The 21,605-nt window shown below is 42.4% G+C and overlaps 1 protein-coding gene across 5 annotated transcripts in view; it reads right to left on the bottom strand.

Annotated features, from left to right (window-relative positions):
* Nucleotides 1-3,255: 3,255 nt before the first annotated feature.
* The window catches only part of SPAG9 (sperm associated antigen 9), a 113,628-nt gene continuing 95,278 nt past the window's right edge, over nt 3,256-21,605 (bottom strand). For 3 of the 5 annotated variants that reach the window (XM_054976190.1, XM_054976191.1, XM_054976194.1), the window contains 5 exons: nt 21,031-21,144; nt 15,934-15,972; nt 14,496-14,672; nt 8,947-9,093; nt 3,256-6,999 (listed from right to left, as the gene is read on the bottom strand). In XM_054976190.1, coding sequence (XP_054832165.1) covers nt 6,884-6,999; nt 8,947-9,093; nt 14,496-14,672; nt 15,934-15,972; nt 21,031-21,144 — 593 coding nt within the window. In that variant the 3' untranslated portion in view covers nt 3,256-6,883. The remainder of the gene's footprint in view (nt 7,000-8,946; nt 9,094-14,495; nt 14,673-15,933; nt 15,973-21,030; nt 21,145-21,605) is intronic. The other 2 variants (XM_054976192.1, XM_054976193.1) reach the window with 1 other exon arrangement.

Here is a 21,605-nt window from a genome sequence, read left to right as displayed (position 1 = left end):
GGTTTCAGTAGGAGGCTGGGCAACGTAACCTCCCATGGACCTATCACAGCCCCACATTTGAGGAAGTTCTAATGAGAGGGAGCAAGACCGAGTATGCTGGGCCTACCCTCCCACTCGTGACTCTGCACATTTACATTAACCCAGATGTGGGCACATCTATGCCTGAACAAATATAAGTAGCATTTCCAATTATGACGATGTTACCCTGTGTGTTTATGGGCGTCTAGCATAGTGCCTGCATTCAGGCACATATGCGTGCTTAGGGGCAACCAAGGGCCACAGCTATATTGCTTCCAATGCATGGTCCTGCTTTCCATGTATATCCATTGCTGTGCACACTGATAAATTATATGTAGGACTCTCATGACCAAGGATGGTACACATGCACCTTTGGTTGTTGGGGGTTTTCCGGGCTGTATTGCCGTGGTCTTGGCATTGTAGTTCCTGACGTTTCGCCAGCAGCTGTGGCTGGCATCTTCAGAGGTGTAGCACCAAAAGACAGAGATCTCTCGAGAGAGAGAGAGCCAAGACCACGGCAATACAGCCCGGAAAACCCCCAACAACCATCGTTCTCCGGCCGTGAAAGCCTTCGACAATACATGCACCTTTGTTTGCAAGTCAGGCGCTGTGCCCACACTCAAGTGCGGTGTGCTCAAACCTGTTTCTGATCCACACACATTGGCACATCCAGGAATGTTACGTCTTTTTTGCAGGGATCTCAAACAACAGCCCTCTTTGCTCACTGGATAAATGTATACTTGTCAGGCAAATGTTGAGAGAAAGCTGCTATCAAGGAGAGGTAAAACAAAACCTTCCCAGCTATTGTTATACTGGGAAGGGAAAAAAGGACAGTTTAAAAAAAAAACAATACTAGTACAAGAAATACATTTCCCCATTTGTTTGCTCTTGGTCCCCTGATCCTCCATGGCGTGAAGCAGTATTCTGAGTGTTATTAAACTCCCGAGGCTACAAGTCGTTTCTCTTTTGGGAAGCTCAATTGTTCAGCACAAGCATTTCCCGTACCCAGCTTTGAGAAATCCTAGACAGACAGTTCCCCGTTGGATGGAGAATGTTCTTGTAGCTCAGATTCTGGAGTGGCTTAAGAAAAACTTAGAAATGTTCGATCCTGACCTCCCTCACCAACCCATGGGTTGCACCCCACTGTTGAGGGACCAACTAGATGCAATGCGGTGTCAATGTGCATCTTCTAGATTTAAAAAAAAAAAACTCTGAAAGAAGCCTGGGGAGGCCATCAGTCTTGGGAAAGAAATGAGTGAGGTGAAGTCGTTTAACCTTTCCCTCACCAGCCATTTTCCCTCTTCTGATTCCCTTCTCCCCAGGCTGCAGTTCTGCCCCCTGTTCAGGGCCCATACATTTTCCACTGTGGGAAAGAAAGCCGCCACTCTCCCTCCTCCCTACCCTATTCAGGCTTCTCATACCTATGCGGATTCCAGAGGCGCATATTGTTTAACCTTTGGAAGGAAACTACGCAGGACTGCACTGCTTACCTAGTTTGACCCCAAGGCTTTAGATATCTTTTGTAATGACCTAAAGCAAAATTAAAGCAAAAGACCACGTTTTCCAGAAGGTGACTTATTTCCTTTGAGCCTTCCAGGAAGAAAGTATTTCAACAAGCCCAACACTTTTGTTGTGTAAAAAAAAAAAAAATCAAATTATGCTCTCTTGTAATTGGCTATGGTATAACTGGATCTCATCCACGGCTCTACGTTCTCCTACTGACCTCAATAATTCATTTTATAATTTTACTGTATTGATTCCAACAGCCGTTCATGCAAACTAGCTCAAGTACCAAGTCAGACAACCTAGCATTGTAGACAGAGAGCTTCAAAAGTAACGCCCAACACCACCGACTTTTCCATCCCAGTTAAAGTCAGGAGGGAAATCCTATCCATTCTTAGGCTATGAATCATAGAGCAATTTTCAGCCAGCTCTTTAATAGAAACAAATGGAAGATGGAAAAAGCAAACACAGTGGAGGAAATGCCTTTCGAAAAACAAACCAAATTCCAAGGACAGAATTGTCTATAAGACAGCTATAGGAACAGTTTTCTGGGAACCCTCAAAACTAAAATGATTTTAGCAGTCCTATTTAAACGATGAAAGTTATCACTGGAAAAGGTGCATATTGCTAGGGCATCCTCATTTCCCTTGCAAAAGGAAACTTTTAACTTCCGGAACTATAAAGAAGTCTATATAATTATTTTGGATGACACCATCCCTGTCGTCACAAGATTTTAACACTCGATCCTGTAAGGTGTTTCTACGCTGTGGAATAGATCCAGAGGAGTTAGCCATGTTAGTCTGTAGTAGCAAAATCGAAAAAAGTCCAGTAGCACCTTTAAGACCAACCAACTTCACTGTAGCATAAGCTTTCGAGAACCACAGTTCTCTTCATCAGATGGCTTTGTCTTCCAGCTGATATTTCTATGAATAACCATAGCAATTTTTACTCCAAGGCATTCCTCTTACACATGTGCTAACAATAAAGATACAAACTTACAATTCTGCACAGTTGTCACCTCTCAGCTGGGCTTACCTCACAGGGCTGTTGTAAAAATAACAACATTTAATTTATATACCGCCCCTCAGGACAACTTAACACCCACTCAGAGCAGTTTACAAAGTATGTTATTATTATTCCCACAACAAACACCCTGTGAGGTGGGTGGGGCTGAGAGAACTCCAAGGAAGCTGTGACTGACATTAATTCCATAGATACTGGTTGGAGGTCCTTGAAGGGATACAAGTATGTGTAACAAAAATCAATTTAAAATAGCTGATGTTGTTGTGGATCAGGAGGAATCCTGTGGAATGAAGGCTGGTGGGACATTGGGCTCTGAAAATCTAGCCATGTGCTGATGTAATTACAGGCTATGCTGTGGAACAGTCCAGAAACCCATAAGCCTTCCTTCTCCTTAGTGACGTGAACATGCAGGCATCACAGACCATCAACCATTGCTGACAACTAACATTTCAATCTTGTCTTTTCAATCACAAAGTAAGGATTATCACCTGAACTCAGTTTTGGCCAAGTTGAGTTGGGGAGATCATTCACGTCCACTCAATTCAATAGAATCAGTGCTGCTAAAGAATCCACGACATGCAGGATCAAGTTTGTCATCAGTCCTGCTTGTTTTGGCAAGAAGCTTAATTTAGCCATGTGAACACGTCTTTAATGACCATAATATGAGCTCACCAGGGGTTGCAAGAAAGATGCCAAGACAAGTGTGCGTTTCATATACATATTTATATATATATTTCATGTACAAAGTTACATTCTGAACCCCCAAGGATTCAATAATAAATACTGAAATAACTTCACTGCTACGTGAGCTTTTCTGGCTCACAGAAAAGAAGCCTCAAGTTTTAAACAGACAGCAAGTTTAACGCTGCAGTATCCATCTCAAGGTTACAGAGGCAAGTAAAATTCAGCGTAAAGTGTCTAGACATTTTCCAAAAAAATTAAAGACCATAAAATGTTTTAAAACATGTTTAAAAGATTGAGAAATGTACAGCAATGAAATTGTTAGAGGGAGAGAAAAATATTTAGTGTATAGAACAATGTTTTGAGGTGCAACTTAAGGTTGTTACAATATGGCATAACCCTGTTAGGAAAATAAAGTTAGCTTCCACAAAGAATGTGTGTTTTTCATTCTGTGTCATTTTTACAAACTTAGGATCTTCAGGAGATCCTATAAGCTCAAGGTTCAATTGCAAGAGTGCCAAGTCAGTTTCAGTCCTTTGGTAACTTTCATAATACTCACATGGAAATAAATATTCAGTTACACATTATCTTCAAGACACTGTGTTCTTCAGAACAGTTAGCATATTAGAAGATTATTAAACATTTCTTAGTTACTAAGGCAGCCTATGATAAAGTGTCTACACTCTGCCAGCTCTAACTGATCCAACGCAGGAAGACCTTACAAGAAATGAACAATATGGCAGGATATATAAATTTCATTTTGCCAGTTACCATGCAAGACACATTTACCCCAGACAAATCGTGTGCTGCATATTTTTTGTGCTCGAAATGCTCTCTCAAACTATTAACAAAACTGTCAGCTGCCAAGGGATTCATTCCCACTCCTGAATTTTAAAAAACGATCAGTATGTAATATACAAGACATTCTCAAGACTGCGTTTTTAGGCAGCTGATGCATGAGATTTAGCACATTTTACCACCTACCCTTAAAAGTGCTCAGGAACAAGGAGTGTGTAAATCTCAGTGAACGGAGATGAAACCCACCTTCTAAATCGGCTATTCTTTAGGACAGGGGCGACATTTAAAAATTAAATAAGGGCTGGGTGCCAGCCTCTTGCTTGCACTGACAGTAGTGCCAGAAGTCTCTGCTGAACTCTCATCTCTTCGACTGTAGACAGCAGTTGATGCAAGAGAAGAGAATGGCGCAGTTTACCCAACACGTTTGGCAAGACATTAACATGCTGCCCAGATGCATCTGTTTGAAAGCAGTGAAGCACTTCAGAGAAACAACACAATCATTTTAAATAAAAGCACTATCTAAAGTGTGTGTGTTGGGGGGCGGGGTGGTGGTGGAATCTTTTGGATCTTTCTCCAGGAATGTGAAGGTGACAATTCAATTTCCCATGAAAGCTCTGAAAACCAAGCCCATTCAATTAAGGAGTCCAGAGGTGCAGTGCTCAGAGTAATAGGTTCACTGTGAAGAGACAGTGAGTTTCACTGGATACCCAAGATGAAGAGCTTGCAGTGCAATCCTACAGATGCATCTGGAGTCACATGCTGTGAAGGCTTCTCGGTTACGTTTTCTGCTGAACCCTCTCCTATTTAAGAAAAGTGCTTGACGTTACAACACAATATGAGTTTGGTGTGTGTGTGTGTGTGTTTGCTGTTTGAAAAGATCAACACTAAAAAAAACGCGTGCTTTTCTGGATCTGTCAGGGAATTTTTAGATCAGGATTCTTTTTCTGAATTTTACAAGTACAGTTCAGTCAGGTTAAAAATTTCTGAGAGTAAACTGTGATTACTCATTGCGTTTGGCATACCGGAGGGGGGGGGGAATTCTACTACCAAAGTATTAGACATTCATTGTTTTTTAACCACACATGATGGTCTAAATACATACTTACCAGAACCAATCAGTTGTGTATAAAATATGCTCTTAAAAAGTATTTATACATATAAATCTATAACCAAGAGACCTGAATGGAGTTTTACTGAATTTTATCAGGTAAGATGCACATCTTTAAAAAATCTGCCTAAATAAATATTTACACAATAGACCTCAGCTTACCATGGTTTAAAAAATTAACTGTGTATATATATATATAAATACATGTTTCCTTAACAGATCACAAACTGCTCCTATTGCATAAAAATGTTTAGGCAATTTTTCAAAACAGTTTTATTTCTTTTTCTTTGTTTTGTTTTTAAACACTTTTGAACATTTCCTATCCTGTAATTTAACTATATTGTCAGCCCCCATTAAATGGGAATAACCCCAGCCTCTTGGTGGGCACTAGCTGAGTAATAATATTTTAATTTATACTTCTAAGTTATGAAATAATATTGGGAAGCTTTTATAACCTTCAGGAAATTTAAAAAATGTAGCATTCAACGGAGTTTTGCCATCAGTTGGGTAATCTGCAGCAAAGGAGGAGACTTAACCCAAAGTTTATCATATATTTTTACATATAGCAAGAAGGCAGAATTAGTTGTATGAAGTTATTTCTTGGTATCTTCAGACTCAGGGGGAGACACTCAGACCTTGTACAGTGCTATTGTCCTACTAAAGCCACATGGTTACAAAAATGCAAGTAATTGTCAGTCTGTTGCTTATTCAGTCCACAGAAGAAAAATGTCATAAAGAATTACACGAGTTAAATGGCTTATGAAAAACAATGCATTTTAGGCCTAATAAGGACTGCCTTCCCCACCCCCGCTCCCCCCTGCCCCGCCCCGCTTACCCAAGTAATATGTGCTGTTGGGGCTCTCAGCTAGTTCTCTCCTACTGCTAGAGCCCTTCTCCACAAGAGACCATGAAGGCGACCGGCCAAGGTCTAAGATGAAAGGTATGCTAAAAAGCAATCTGACCTCTGCTCATGGAGCAGAGAAGCAATTCAAAATCCATCCTAAGTCTGTCCTTTGAGATGACTCAAAATGTACCCAAATATAAAAAGGAATGAAACCCAGAAAAGATTCTTCCTTCAAAAAAAACCATGACCCTGATCATCAAGGGACAGTACTGCTCTCATCTTATGCGCTTCCGGTTAATTAATCATGAAACAAGCTATTATCAGTCCGTGTCTATATAACCACCTCTGTCTTCTTCAGAATCTTGATATGAGCAAAGGACATTTAGTGCAGCTGGGTAAACAAGACTGATGGGAATTAGAAACAAGCATGTAAAGACTTAATTCATTTTAGCCCTCACTGAATGCACAGAATGAAGATTATAATTCATATCATACTGCAAAAAATACTTTGCTAGAAATAACTTTCCTGTTTTACTCAATAAACGAACAAAAGACATTCTAGCATTTAAAAATCAATCTGTGGTAGAAAAGTGACCCCGTCGACTGATATAAATTCTTCTACAGGTGAAGATGGTACAAACAATAAAGCTGCCTGTGGGAGATTAAACAGAGCTTTCATTTGCCTGGGGGAAACAGATCTGTTCTTGCTACCTAACATTGATGCGGTAAAACAGCACAAGCCAATTCTTGTATTGTTAAGGTTTGAGAGCTTTGTGATATAAAGCCAATGGCAAAGGAATGCTCAAACCATATGTAGTGAAAGGGTTTTGTAAAAAAAATAAAAGGAAAACCGAAGACATGCAGAAGGCTCTTGCAGTCTCGAGCTGCTTTCCACAGGGCCAGGGGTGTTATTCATTGCCGCACATTACTTGCCACACTATCAGGTGGCTCCTCTCTGCTTTGGCTACCGAAGGTTCAAGTTGTAGTGCCTCTCCGAGAAGTTCAGACTCACCAACTTCATCACCTGGAAAACAGACAGAATTTTTGATGTGAACAAACCAATGTAACTGGAGGGCATAAAGAAAGAGCATCCACGTCCTATTAAAAATTAAGACCAAAGAAGACTGTCTACCGTCCGTACCATCACTACATACACATTATTCCTACTATACTGACTTGCAGGATGACTCAACAGAAGCACTTTATGCATGATACTTGGGTCCCACCTCTTCCTCCAATGAAACGGGAGGACCTCCAAAGAACTACAGATTAGGGGTGTGCAATTTGGGTTTCCGATTTGGGATAAATACCCGAATAGGACTCGATTTGTAAAGATTTATACTGGCCCCAACTCGTAAATGCTAAATCAAAGCTTCTCAAAACAATTCGGGAAGCTTTGGGCTTTTAAACCATGGCTGGCTTCAGCTGATCTGCGGAGGATCCCCATGGGCCAGCTGGAATTTAAAGGGCCCTTTTCTTGCCGCATGCCAGCTAGCATTTTAAGGGCCCTTTCCAGGCTTCCCTGCATAGCAGGGAAAGGGCCCTTTAAACTTCAGCTGGCCTGTAGGGGGGATCCCCCCCGTGGATCAGCTGAAGCAGGAAAAACCCTGCTGCCACTTATTTCACACCAATGGGAGGGGGAGGAGGGGTGAAATAAGTGGCAGGGTGGGAAGTTTCGGTGTGCTCTGAATCTTTACGGAGCATACCAAAGCAGGGCAATAAGTGGTTTCTGAAGAGGCTTGCCGTTTTGGAAATCGCTTATTTCCAATTCTTTATCCTGCTTCGGAATTTCTAAAGTGGAAAAATCGAATCTTCCCATCCCCGCACACCCCTACTACAGATGCCTGCCCCTAGCTCAGGTTGATTCTTATTCCAGAGTCTCCTGGCAGTGTAATCAAAGACAAGAGAGTTCTAAAAGAAAAGGCAACGGAAGGCCAGATGAAGAATTTGAATATCAAATATATCAAATATTCAAATCTCCACAAGTTGGAATAAATGGGATTTTAAAAAGAAGTTTGTATTATACTTTTCTCTCCTATTGTCCTTCCAAAAAGCTCAGGATGGCATACACAGACACCTCCCCAGTTTAGCTTCACAACGACCCTCAGAGGTAAATTGGACTGAAATAGTCTGAGTAGCCCACAGTCACGCAGTGAGCTTTGTGACAGAGAGGGGGTTGAACCTGGGTATCAATGTTTCTAGTCTAATATTCTAACCACTACATTGGTTTTTGGTATTAACCATAAGGGATGAGGGAATTCATGAGAGAATAGAGAGTATTGTATTATAATATACTCATATTTGCTTGAATGTAAGACAATCCCCTTAAAAATGTTATAAGCAAACAGATTTTTATTATTGAACCTAACTTGTATGCAGTAACAGTAAGATGACTTCTGTTTTTTTTTATGGAATACCTGTGAAAAATCTAGTCTTATATTTGAGTAAATACTTTAAATGAACATCTGTCTCTGTCACACTATTAGCATGAGCGTGAAACAATCTTGGGACAGGGTTATGTAGGCAATGGGGGTTGCACTGATGGGACTGGCTCAATTCCCAAAGCTTTGACTTTTATGACACAAAGAAACTTGCAGTCCAAAATACAGCGAGAGGGCAAGGACAGTAACATACTGATAACATCCTCCACTGAAAGAAGCCCACAGGGAGCACTACATTCAAATAAAACAACTGCTGCAGATAATCTAGCACTAGTAAATTACCAGTGACGCATTCTCCATTTTCTATAAGACAAAGGTAATACAAAATCATAGGAACGCCCCCTCCTCGAAGACCTCTATATGCTCTCTCTCTTACCCTCGCTCTCTTCAAAGCAGAGACAATGTGGATTTAGGGAAACAGCCCCAAATCAAGCCTGCTTTGTAAACCAATGGTAAAATAAACTATTCTCACATTTTATTGAGTTGATCAAAGCAAATAAAAGTTCACCAGACAAGTGCAAGATTCTTACCCATCCTGAAGTCAATGTACCCTTCTCCTCCACTTATTACCAACATGGATTTCAAAGGAGCTTGGTTGTTGGATTCCTGTGCAGAGAGTGTCATTTTATCACCCGAAACATCTGGACCTCCTCCCATCTGAGGGCAAATAACCTGACCTAAGTGTCAGAAAAAGCATCAACAGTATTACATTTTATGGAGCAGTCTGAGAATACAAAAACTTCCCAAAATGGTTAACTAGATCAGAGGACCCCAATCTTTTGCGTGTGAGGGCGCCTTTGAAATTCTGACACAGTGTGGGGAGGCCAAACTCAACACAGCTGCCTCAGGAGGCAGAACCAAACCCCAAATGTCAGGAAGTCAGATTATGCATAACTCTTAAACATTTCAAGTAGAAGCTCTGTTTAATAGAAGGCCTTTTAAAATGAAGTTATTGTTTTAAAATATTTTCTTGCATACACACAGCCTACCTTCATTCACGTAATGAATATCCTTGTGCTGTGGTGGCAGCTACTGTTAAAGCAACTTTTAAAAAATCTGCACAGTCAGTCCAATCTCCAGTAGCTAAACAGAAGTCTGTGGTTGCTCTCTCATAGTAAAAAAAACACATACAAAAATCTCTGCCAGATCTCTTAAAGTAGCTAGATTTTTATATAATGTGGGAGCAGCTGTGGGAACAGTGACTTCTATGCCACTGACGAAGCATATAAATCACGTTCAGGGTAATTGTACTTAGCAATAAATACTGCATCACTTTCCTTAAATTTATACTATTCAGATGACCAAGGTAAAATTACAACTGTGTCTTCCATGTAACATTAGAGGTTGAAAAGCAGATTCAAGAAAAGTGGTTAGACATGTCACTATTAACTCTGTATTTAGAGGGTAACAGTAACGGCTCCAAGGAAGTCTGGGAGGACACTGGACATTGATGAAATCCCTTTTAATGTCATAAAATTCTGTTTTGGATGGTCCCCCAATATTTGGGGGGGGTAGGTTAGTAGTAGAGCTAAAAAGCCCCCATGTATGTCTGGTAGACTGCACAAATCCTTTTGGCTTTTGGCCAATTTATATTAAGTTTCCAAAACACTGATCAACAGCGCTGCTCAAATAAAGATTCAATGGAGTTTCAGAAGGAAACAAATGAAGAAGCCCCGAACCTTTCCCCGTTTGCTCTAAATCTATGTCTTAGTCTTGTCTGACATATTTGCTGATTAAATATATGTTGGTTCACTCTCAGTTCCAAATATATGAATATTAATAAAACTCCATCATGACACCTAACAAATACTACTATGGCTTCCAGGTTATGGGAGGAAAAAATCAGTATCTATACTGTCAATACCACAGGTGGGAAATGCTATTGGAACCCCGCAAATTCTCAGTATATCTCCAGCTTTTTCAGCTCTCTCTATTATCTGTCCGGATGTTCCAATGGCCCTGGACATGTAGATCTGCCCAGCCCTCCAGCCCAGCTTAACTGGACTTGCGTTGAAGAAACTAATTCCACTGGGGGCGGGGTGGTAGTGGTAGTACTCAAGAGTAGTAGTTATACTAGTAGTAGCAGTAGCAATACCAAGAACAGCACTTATATACCTCTTTCCTAAACAGATCAGTGCCCTACTCAGAGCAGTGAACAAGGTCAGTGTTATTATTATCCTCCCAATACAGATGGGGCTGAGAGGAGTGGCTTACCCAAGGCCACCTACTGAGGTCATGGCAGTAGTGGGATTCAAATCAGCAGAGTGCTGATTCACATACCAACCACTTAACCATGGTCAGTCTGCTGCAACCAAAACAGAGAATCTGTGGCAACTTGAAGACTAAATTTGTTAGGCTATACAGGAACACAAGATCCTTTATAACAAAGAGGCAAGTTAGCCTTTGCTCCATGACTGCTTTGGGCATCAGTTCCTATTATTATTGTTGTTTATTTATAGTCCACCTTTCTCACCGAGATCCAAGGTAGATTACATACTACAAGTGAATACAATATAATCAATAACTAGGACATTTACAGAGCAAAAATACAATATGATCAACAGTTGGGACATTCAATGAAAACAGATACAATAGGGTATGGTAGCTGCAAATTTGCAAACTAGCATAAAGCCCGAAACATAGATGATTTAAAATGTTAAGTAATTAACACGGCATTTTAAGCAACATTGAACTATTCAGTAGGAGCATATCAACATCAGCAGACAGTGCCCAATAGCCTAGTCCAGGGCTTTATTTCTGGGGAAAGAGATGGGGGAACTCTCACCGAGGGCAACTCCCGGGAGGAGTGGTGCACCTCTCAATACATGCGAATGCGCACAGCGCGCGCGCGCTCCCAGGCCAAAATGGTCCGGATCAGCAAAGAACAGGCTGTTGCCACATGGGAGAGCACTCCCCCGCAGGGCAGCAGCCCGAACCTGGCTGTTTAAGGCCTGATCCGGGCTGTTCTGGGCTCAAATTGGGCCAGATATGGCCCGGATCAGCCTGGAATGGGCTGCTGCCACACGAGAGAGCACTGCTTCGCCAGGCAGCGGGCCAACCCAGGCTGTTTCACGCCCGATCCTGGCCATTTTGGGCCTGAATTGGGTCCAAAATGGCCAAAAGGGCAGCTGCCGGGTGAGGGAGAGTTCCCCTACAGCGCAGAGACCCGATCCTGGCCATTTCAGACATTTCGGGCCCGATCCTGGCCATTTCGGGCCCGATCCTGGCTGATTGGGCCCAAAATAGCTGAAAGGGGCCCCAAATGACCAGGATTTGGCTGCTGTTGGGTGGAGGAGTCTTTCCCCGCCTGGCAAGAGCCCAATGCTGGCCATTTCAGGCCTGATCCTGGCCGTCTTGGGCCTGAATTGTGCCCAAAATGGCCAAAAGGGGACAAAAAGGGCCAGGATCGGGCCGCTGATGGGTGGGGGGGTGTACCCCTGCCCAGCAGAGGCCCGAACCTGGCCGTTTCAGGCCCAAACCTTGCAGTTTTGGGCCCCTTTCAGCCATGTAGGCCCAATTCAGGCCCTAAATTGCCAGGATCGGGCCATTGCCAGGTGGGGGAGGGTTCCCGTGCCCAATACTGGCTGGGCCATTTGGGCCCCGATCTGGGCCATTTTGGGTGCCAAATGGGCCCAAAATGCCCAGAACGCCCCTAAACTGGCCTGGAACGGGCCACAGCCGGGCAGGGGAACCCTCCCCCATGCGGCACTCACCAGATCCTGGCAGGCTCAGCCCTGATCATGGCTGTTTTGGGCTCAAAACGGCCCAGACTGGGCCACTGCCGGGCAGGGGAACCCTTCTCACCTGGCACAGGCCCAATCTGGGCCTTTTCTCCCCAAATGGCCAAAGTTGCCCGGATCGGGGCCAAACCAGCGAGGATAAATATTTTAAAACAGTAACTTCATTTTAAAAGGCAATCTATTAAACAGAGCTTCTGCTTGAACTGTTTAAGAGTTATGCATAATGTGACTTCCTGACATTTGGGGTTGGGCCAAAATGGCCCGGATTGGGGCCGAATCAGCCAGGATCTGGCTGGTGCCGGGCGGGGGAGGGCTCCCCCACCTGTCACCAGGCTGTTTCGGCCCCCATCCAGGCTGTTTCAGTGCCATTTTGGCCATTTTGGGCCTATTTAGGGCCAACAACAGCCTGGATCAGGGCCGAAATGGCCAGGATCAGGCCAGTGCCAGGCGAGGGAACCCTCCCCCATCCAGCAGCAGCCCGATCCAGGCTGTTTTGGGCCCAATCCAGGCCCCAAACAGCCAAAATAGGCCATTTTATTTTAAAGAGCTGCTGGAATGCCAGTCTGGGGCATTCTGGCTCAAAAAAAGCCCTAGCCTAGTCTACAGTCCCTGTTCCTTACTAAGGTATCTCTTTGAGCTATTTCTTATGTTGAGACCTTCAAATCTGAATCTTGAGGGTAACTTCACTAAAACTGAACCTCTTGCTTATCAATAAGCCATAGTCCAAGTGTACATAATCTTTTTAAGCCTGTGGGCACCTTTGGAATTCTGACACTAGATAGTAGGCATAACCACAAACTGGCTGCCACAAGAGGCAGACCCAACCACTCAGGACATACATAATTCTATCAGTAATTCTTCAACATTTCAGGCAGAAGCTCTGTTTAACAGAATAACTTTCCAAATGAACATATTGTTTAACAGTATTTTCTTGCACAATCACAGCTTATCTTCAGTCATAGAGTGGAGAAACTCGTGCTGTGGTGGCAGCTAGATCCAACCTATTGGATCCACGGTCTAGCACATTCTCTTTCCTCTCTCGCTATATAAACTCTTCTACAACCACCCCCTTTGTCTGTTTTCAGATTTGCATCTGGATGCTTTCTGCTTTGCTACCTATGATTACACTCAAAGCGGTGTTAATGCATCAGCATGCACAAAGGAGTTCGTCTTTTTTCTGGTAGTCACTTTTCATAGTGCATTTGAGTTCCTTTCCGAAGTTCAGTTCAGCTTGCCGTGTAGCATGACAGGTGTTGCTTACACAGCTTATATTCCATATAACATGTAGCATGCAGCTGGTGCTAAATAGCAACTTTGAAGTGTCAGACATTAACACTGAATCTCATTGAGAGAAGCAATGGAGACAGCATGTCAAAAGTGAGAATCCACAAGGAAACTCCTCTGTGAAAACACTAGGTGAGAATCATTGTGCAAATATTTCTATTTAGTGGGAGGAATTATAAAAAGACTCATGGGATTCCAGAAGAGGAATCCGTAAAGACTCTTTTTTTTAAATTAATTTTATATTCTGCTCTCTCCACAAGCAGGCTCAGAGCAGATCACAATAATATCATAAATATGATAAAAACATGGTAGCATAAATTAAAACATTAATCAGTAAACAAGCCATTTAAAACAGTGGGCACATATTGCACAGTCCATCAGACAGTAACAAGTCTGTGGGGCATGGTGGCCAGCTACCAGATGAATACCACATCAGGGAGACACATGCCCCCCCCCAATGGCCAGAGGCCGGTTTGGTGCTCCCCCCATCCGCCTCAACCACCACATGCCTGGTGGAACATCTCGATTTTGCAGGCCTGGCAGAAGATTTGACTGAGACTAAGTTTCCCCAGACAGAGAGTTCCACCAAGTTGGTGCGAGGGTCAAAAACGCCCTAGCTGTGGTTGAGACAAGGCGAACTTTCTTGGGGCCAGGGATCACCAGTATATGTTTGTCTGCTTGGATCCCTATCATCTTGTCACTGGACTTTGCTGGAGCTTTAAAGTAAGAATCTGTGGCAAGACAATCAATGGAGATTTAGTATCTCTCCTTAAAAACTGCCTTGCTGTCTCTACATATATTCCATGAGTTCATTTGATACTGGTTCAGTGCGAATGTATGCCTCTCACTCTAAGAGAAGCCGGTTTCAACCTACAGCTGAAGCAGAGGCAGAGGGCTCTGCTTATTTTACCTAAATCAATAATGAAAACACCATTAAATATTCCATGAATACATCCAAAGTCTAGAGAAAAGACATTTTTAATATTTCTTCCACCAACTCAGCCAACACTCTTAACCAAGCTGAAATAGAGGAAAGAGTCACACACAACGCTCACCAGGAACGGCGACGAAGAATTTCACAGCATCACGATGCCCATGGAAACAAAGCTGTGCATGTGCCATTGAACAATAAGGTATGAAAGTTCCAGGCGTCACTTTGTCACTGTTTTCATCGCCATAGACACGTATTACACTGCCTGGACGGCTGCCCGATCCTGCTGCTGCTTTATTAGCTATAAAAAGAGAAAGACAATATTTTCCACTTGAAATTACTCACTGCAGAGACGATTATTCATTTAAAAAAAAAACCTTATGGCACCATCTAGAAGCTAAAGCCAAGTCAGATAAATGAAACAGAAGGGGCAACAAAATGCCAGTTTCAAGACAGAGCTGGAAAGGGAATAAAAAGACAGCATGCTTAGTTATTTGAAGTACCTCTGGGAGAGAAAATGGAGCAGCTTGCTAAGTCTAGCATAACTGGAAAGTTTTTTTTTAAAAAAAAATCTACATTCACAATAAAATGTAGGACAGATTTTTTTTTTTACATTGAAGACGCTGAGCAAATCGCAGCAACAGATGCGTACCTACTTTGACGTTTTTTAAAGAAAAGAGTTTCAGGTGTGGGTGGCCATGTTAGTCTGCTGCAGCAGAGGCAATCCAGAAACCTGTGGCACGTGAAAGACTAACAATTTTATTGTAGCATAAGCTTTTGAAGATGTGTCCACGAAAGCATATACTACAAAGAAACCGGATAGTTATTAAAGGTGGCCGTGTTGGTCAGCAGTGGAACAGCAGGATTTGAGTCCAGTAGCACCAGAGACGCACAAGGTTTTCAGGGTGTAACTTTACAAGAGTCAAAGAGCTTACACCCTGAAAATGCTGTTGGTCTCTAAGGTGCCACTGGACTCAGATCCTACAGCTAGTCATTAAAGGTGCAATGGGGAAAACTTCCTAAGGAACTATGATTCTGGAATCTGCCAACAGCAAAAGGAAAAAGCAGCAGTAAGTGGCCAGCTACGGGCTCCGAGGAACCTTATCTCAACTGCATAGTTTCAGAGAGATTTTAATCTACAGACCAGCATATTACTTCTTGCAAACGTGTATGCTAGACACACAAAACCATCTCCATTTCAAACAATGTATCAGAGGAGGAAAGAAATGTGGCGTGAGAAGAAAAACGATAATGGATTAATGGTAGTTATACGGTTATGGTATCACAAATGGCACTAGAAGGAAAAAAAAAAAACCAAGGCTGGTATGATAAAGTTCAGCTGCAACAGAACATGGAGGCACTAAATTGCTGAGCAGGACTGGCGGTTGTTTAGCGAACATAAAGATGCTGCAATGCATGTAACTGCAAGTTGAAAGAGGTTTAGGAACATACAATGGGAGTTGGGGGTGGAGGTAAATTTAGAGAGGTGGGGGAACAGCCTCAAAGTGGCTATTAGATAAGCCTGAGAATACAGGTTATTTTGGTTCAGGATCAGCACTTACCCCTCAGCCCCAGTAAACGTCCCTGGTGGAGGATTACAGCTAAAGTAAGAAAGGAGGAAAGGGGAAATGGACAGGTGTGACAGCAGAGGAGAAGGATTAATGAGAACCCACCACGTGTTCTGGTATTTGATCAGAAAGAGCTTTTACGTATCAGCTCCAAACCACGGAAGATACAATCAAATGAATAGTAATGGACAAGGTCTTTCCTTCTACACATTGTAGTTCAAAGTGGCCGAAGGAAGTAGCAGCACTTATTCACCAGCAAAATGTTTCCCCTTTCTCTCTTTTCTTAGAGGAATGCTATCCTAGTTCACAAGAATAAAACCACAAAGACAATGTTTAAGCTGTGGTTGTTGGGGGTTTTCCGGGCTGTATTGCCTTGGTCTTGGCATTGTAGTTCCTGACGTTTCGCCAGCAGCTGTGGCTGGCATCTTCAGAGGTGTAGCACCAAAAGACAGAGATCTCTCAGTGTCACAGTGTGGAAAAGATGTTGGCAGGTCATTTGTATCTACTCAGGAGGGGTGGGGTTGAGCTGAGTCATCCTGTAAGAGTTTCCCAGGGTGTGGAATGCTAATGGAGGGAGGCTTCACTGTATCCTGAGGAGGTTCTTTTGCATATGGATTGGTACTTGATGTGCTAATCTTCTCTGCAGGGCTATTGTCGGGTGTAGAGTGTTTTGTTAGCCTGGTGTTTTTCAGGACTGGAAACCATGCTCTGTTCGTTCTTAAGGTTTCTTCTTTCCTGTTGAAGTTTTGCTTATGCTTGTGAATTTCAATGGCTTCCCTGTGCAGTCTGACAAAGTAGTTGGAAGTGTTGTCCAGTATTTTGGTGTCCTGGAATAAGATACTGTGCCCTGTTTGAGTTAGGCTATGTTCAGCCACTGCTGATTTTTCCGGTTGTCCAAGTCTGCAGTGTCTTTCATGTTCTTTTATTCTTGTCTGGATGCTACGCTTTGTGGTCCCGATGTAAACTTGTCCACAGCTGCAGGGTATACGGTATACTCCTGCAGAGGTGAGGGGGTCTCTACTGTCTTTTGCTGATCGTAGCATCTGTTGTATTTTTCGGGTGGGTCTGAATACTGCTTGAAGGTTATGCTTTTTCATAAGCTTTCCCATCTGATCAGTAATTCCTTTGATATATGGCAAAAACACTTTTCCTGTAGGAGACTGTTTTTCGTTGGTTGTTTGATTCATCCTGGGTTTGATTGCTCTTCGGATTTCATTTCTGGAGTAGCCATTTGCCTGAAGTGCGTGGTTTAGATGATTAATTTCCTCATTGAGAAAGGGTGGCTCACATATCCGTCTTGCATGATCCACTAATGTTTTCATTATGCCTCTTTTCTGTCGGGGGTGGTGATTGGAGTTTTTGTGTAAGTACCGATCAGTGTGAGTCGGTTTCCTGTAGACCTTGTGACCTAACTGAAAGTTTGCTTTGCGGATGACCAAGGGAGTTTTCCCTCGATTTCTTTCTCCATTGTGAATTGTATGTTCAGGTGGATGTTGTTGAGATGATTCAAAAACCCCATCAATTCTTCCTCCCCATGGCTCCAAATGATAAATGTATCATCCACAAACCGAAACCATACACTAGGTTTGTGGGGTGCTGATTCTAGAGCTGTTTTTTCAAAATGTTCCATGTAGAAGTTTGCTATAACTGGCCTGAGTAGATATAAATGACCTGCCAACATCTTTTCCACACTGTGACACTGAGAGATCTCTGTCTTTTGGTGCTATACCTCTGAAGATGCCAGCCACAGCTGCTGGAGAAACGTCAGGAACTACAATGCCAAGACCACGGCAATACAGCCCGGAAAACCCCACAACAACCATAGTTCTCTGGCCGTGAAAGCCTTCGACAATACAATGTTTAAGCTGCTTCTCCCCTCTGGGAATAAGGGGTAAATCCATCCCTCCGGAAAATGATTATCCTTGAGATCTTAGTTTGCATGCTGATAAATATCACCAGAGTATTCAACTTGCCCACTCATCTGCAACAGCAGCAGACAGTATTTGGGGTGGGGGGGGCGGGGAGTGTGTCATCCAAAACTTCCCTCCACCATGCCTGCCTTGAGCTCTGCTGTGCCACAGGGCTACTGAGGTTAAAGAATAAGGATAATGTTACAAGCATTATCACTGAACGCAATGAAAATAGCTTCTGCAGGGTTATGTAAACACTTTCTCTCTCCTGTTTAGTTGTGGCTGCTGGGGGGGGGGTGAACATCTGTCCAGCTCAGCAGTTGCTGCAAATGACTGCTTATTATTTCTGCAGGGTCTGCTAGAAATACGTGGAAAACCCCACGTCCACTCTTCCACTCTGGGGTGGAATGCATGTGCTTCTTAAATTAGGAACAAGAAGTTCCTAGCAGAATTCAGTTGCTATATAAAGGAAGCGGGATTACTCTTTTCTTTCAGTTTCAATGGGTACAATCAACCAAAGCAGACCATTGGTCTTGGCAATACTCAATGAATGGGGCAAGGTGAGAAATTAACGCCCATCTTGATAGATAAACTTAGTAATATACCATTACCGTCTTCTAGCTATTACAAGAAAGCCATCAACCAAGCAAAGGAATACAGGCTAGGAACTTCCCGCTGTAACAGGATCCTTTTCAAAAGCTATTCAGTACATGTTGGAGAATCTCAAGGGGGGGGGGGAACCTCTACTGAAGGTAAATGTAGGTAATTTCTAAAGACATGTCCAAAATTTAAAAAAACAGTTATGATTGAAAGCATTTGTTTATACACATATGCAGTGCAAAACTAAACATTTAATGGATGATCATGTAATGATACAGCATGAAAAACAATGCATGTGGTGTTCAAAGCAATACAGAAGAGTACGTTACTGGCAAATTAATTTGCTCTATAATGACCTCCCACAACCTTCTGCCAGCCGTAACACGTCAATTTTATAAAATATATTAGATCTAGAGATAAGTTGTCTAATGTTACTAAATCAATTGTCATTCAAATATGGGGAGTTCCCAGCAGAAAAAGTTTTGTTTGTTTTTGGCAAAGGTTTATAGAATGAAATGGGACAATACTTCATGGCAGACTTTTCATTACACATTCACACTTCAGGCATTTTAAGATCGTGATCAACAGAATTAGGTTCCCTCTCACAACAGAAACTCTCACCCCTCTGTACCTGTCTTCCCAGCCAGAAGCTTGGATTGTGACAGTAAGAGAGGAAAACATGGTCAGCTGCAGGATCTAGCAGGAAATCTGAGCCCACCCCCACCCCAATTTTACATGAATTAGTTTTTGTGTCTAAGCAGGCTTCGAAACCATAAGCCGTTACGCAATTATATATCCTTCTTAGCACAACACAAATAGACTATTTTAAGCATAGTTTCAAGGCGGGTAGCCGTGTGAATCTGTCGTGGCAGAACAAAATTTGAGTCCACTAGCACTTTAAGAGACTAACAAATTTTTCCAGGGTATAAGCTTTCATGATTCCAAGCCCATTTCATCAGATACAAGATTTTATCAGATTTTATCTAGTATCTAAGTGAGCTTGGACACACTTATACCGTGGAAAATTTTGTTAGTCTCTTAAGGTGCTAGTGGACTCAAATTTTGTTCTACTTAAATTCTAAGCATGTTTGTTGTTTGAATATTATCCTTTTCGGCATCATTTTTTGTTGCATTATACTGAGCTCATTCTACTGCATTGTTTTTAACTGTGTGATCCACCTTGATTATCAGTGAAGGCAAACCATAAATGAAGCAAAATAAATATTAAAATATGAAAAAACTGGAGTTCACAACTTGTTTTTCTGCTGTCTAACATAATTAATGATGCCTATAATCTGAAGAATGCTCTTGTAACTGCACCAATTGACAAATTACATGTGATATTTAGGATCTGTGTTCCCCACACATGTAACTGAACTGCAAAATCATGCTTGTGGGGTGGGGGTAAGGCATTGGGGCCAATGTGCAAGGGAAAGAAAAGTGTAACTCACACATACAATCTTATCCTACTGTGCTACTTTTGGCCACTACCACCCATGCAATCCAGGATAGCCATTTCAAGTAGAGAAAATGACAGGGGCAGGGAGAAGGAAAAAGTGTTAATCTCTCTGTTTCCCCAGGAGAAAGTGGGTGGGCTCTAAGAACCAGAAATGGTGCTTCATGAGTAGAATTCTGCTTGCGGAGAATTCTACTCTTTCCTTCCTCCTCCTTCCATCTGCCATCTCTAAAAAAACACTCTGTATGGACCTTTGGAAATGGAGTGGGAAGTAGAAGTCATGGATCCCTTACCCTTCTGCAAGCTAAAATTCTGCAGAGGGGTGGTAGATAGTGGATCCAATCTTAAGGCTATAATCCTATACACACGCCAGAGTGTCCCACTGAACTTAGTGGGATTGTCAAATAAACATGCATAACATCATGCTACAAATTCCTGAGTCCCTCAAACACATTTCATAACCACTAGTATGAAAAACAATTATTGTGTAGCGATTAATGTGTCAGACTCAGATTAGGGAGTAGGGGTGTGCACTTCAGGTATAATACTCGAACCAGGCCCGATTCGGAAAGCTTCGGGATTTCCAAATAGGGGCCCAGATTCGGAAATCCCAAAGCAAAGCTTTCCGAAGCATTTGTAATCCTTTGGGAAGCTTTGGGGCCTCCTAACCTTTCTGGAGCATACCAAAGCGACTAGAAACCCGAATGAGAAGCTGCATGCCGCTTCAGGTTTCAGGGCTTTTTCCGAAGTGGGAAACCCAGATATTTTTCAGGTGCACACCCCTATTAGGGAGTCTTAGATTCAAATCCACACTCTACTATGAAGCTGACTAGAAGACCTTACATGAGCGATTATCTCTCAACCTACCCCACTATAGAAGAGGCTGTCATGAGAATAAAATTCAAATTCTCTCTCTCTCTCTCTCACACACACACACACGTTTCTATATTCTCGCAACAATGTTGTTTCACCATAGGATGTAGAAATGCCAGCCAGAAAAGATACCACATTAAAACCAGAAAAATCCCAAAGCTGTACAGCAAACTTTAATCTAATTTTTATCATAATTTCATACTTTGAAATATTTGGCACTCTTATTTACCCCACATTTCCTATTGTACTTACTTTCTGTTAGTGGTATGGAGATAATAACACCGTTCCCTGTCCCAACCCATAACCGATTACAGGATACCATAAGAGCTGTGATTCTCACAAATGAAAATCCCAGTTTTCCAGTACCTGGAACAGCACAACAGTGTGCATTAGAAATTTAAAACAGTGGATACTTCAACAGAAAGCCTCTTGCCTATCTTTGATTGTACTTCCATTTTTTTCAGTTCAGAGCCAGTTTGGTGTAATGGTAAAGAGCAGCAGGACTCTAAACTGCAGAACCGGGTTTGATTCCCCACTCCTCCACTTGAAGCCAGCTGAGTGACCTCGGGTCAGTCACAGCTCTTCCAGAGCTCTCTCAGATTCACCCATCTCACAGGGTGTTTGTTGTGGGGATAATAATAACATACTTTGTAAACTGCTCTGAGTGGGCGTTAAGTTGTCCTGAAGGGTGGTATATAAAGTGAATGTTATTATTATTATTATATTATTATTATATTGGGAATTTAAAAAAAAGAATTTGAAAACTATTGTTATCTAAGTGTCCAGTTCTTAATGCTCTAAACTATGCCAATAAAGGTTGCTGCTGC

The sequence above is a fragment of the Eublepharis macularius genome, chromosome 4 (genome assembly GCF_028583425.1).
Source record: "Eublepharis macularius isolate TG4126 chromosome 4, MPM_Emac_v1.0, whole genome shotgun sequence".
Lineage (NCBI taxonomy): Eukaryota > Metazoa > Chordata > Lepidosauria > Squamata > Eublepharidae > Eublepharis > Eublepharis macularius.
This window is presented reverse-complemented; position numbering and strand designations above follow the sequence as displayed.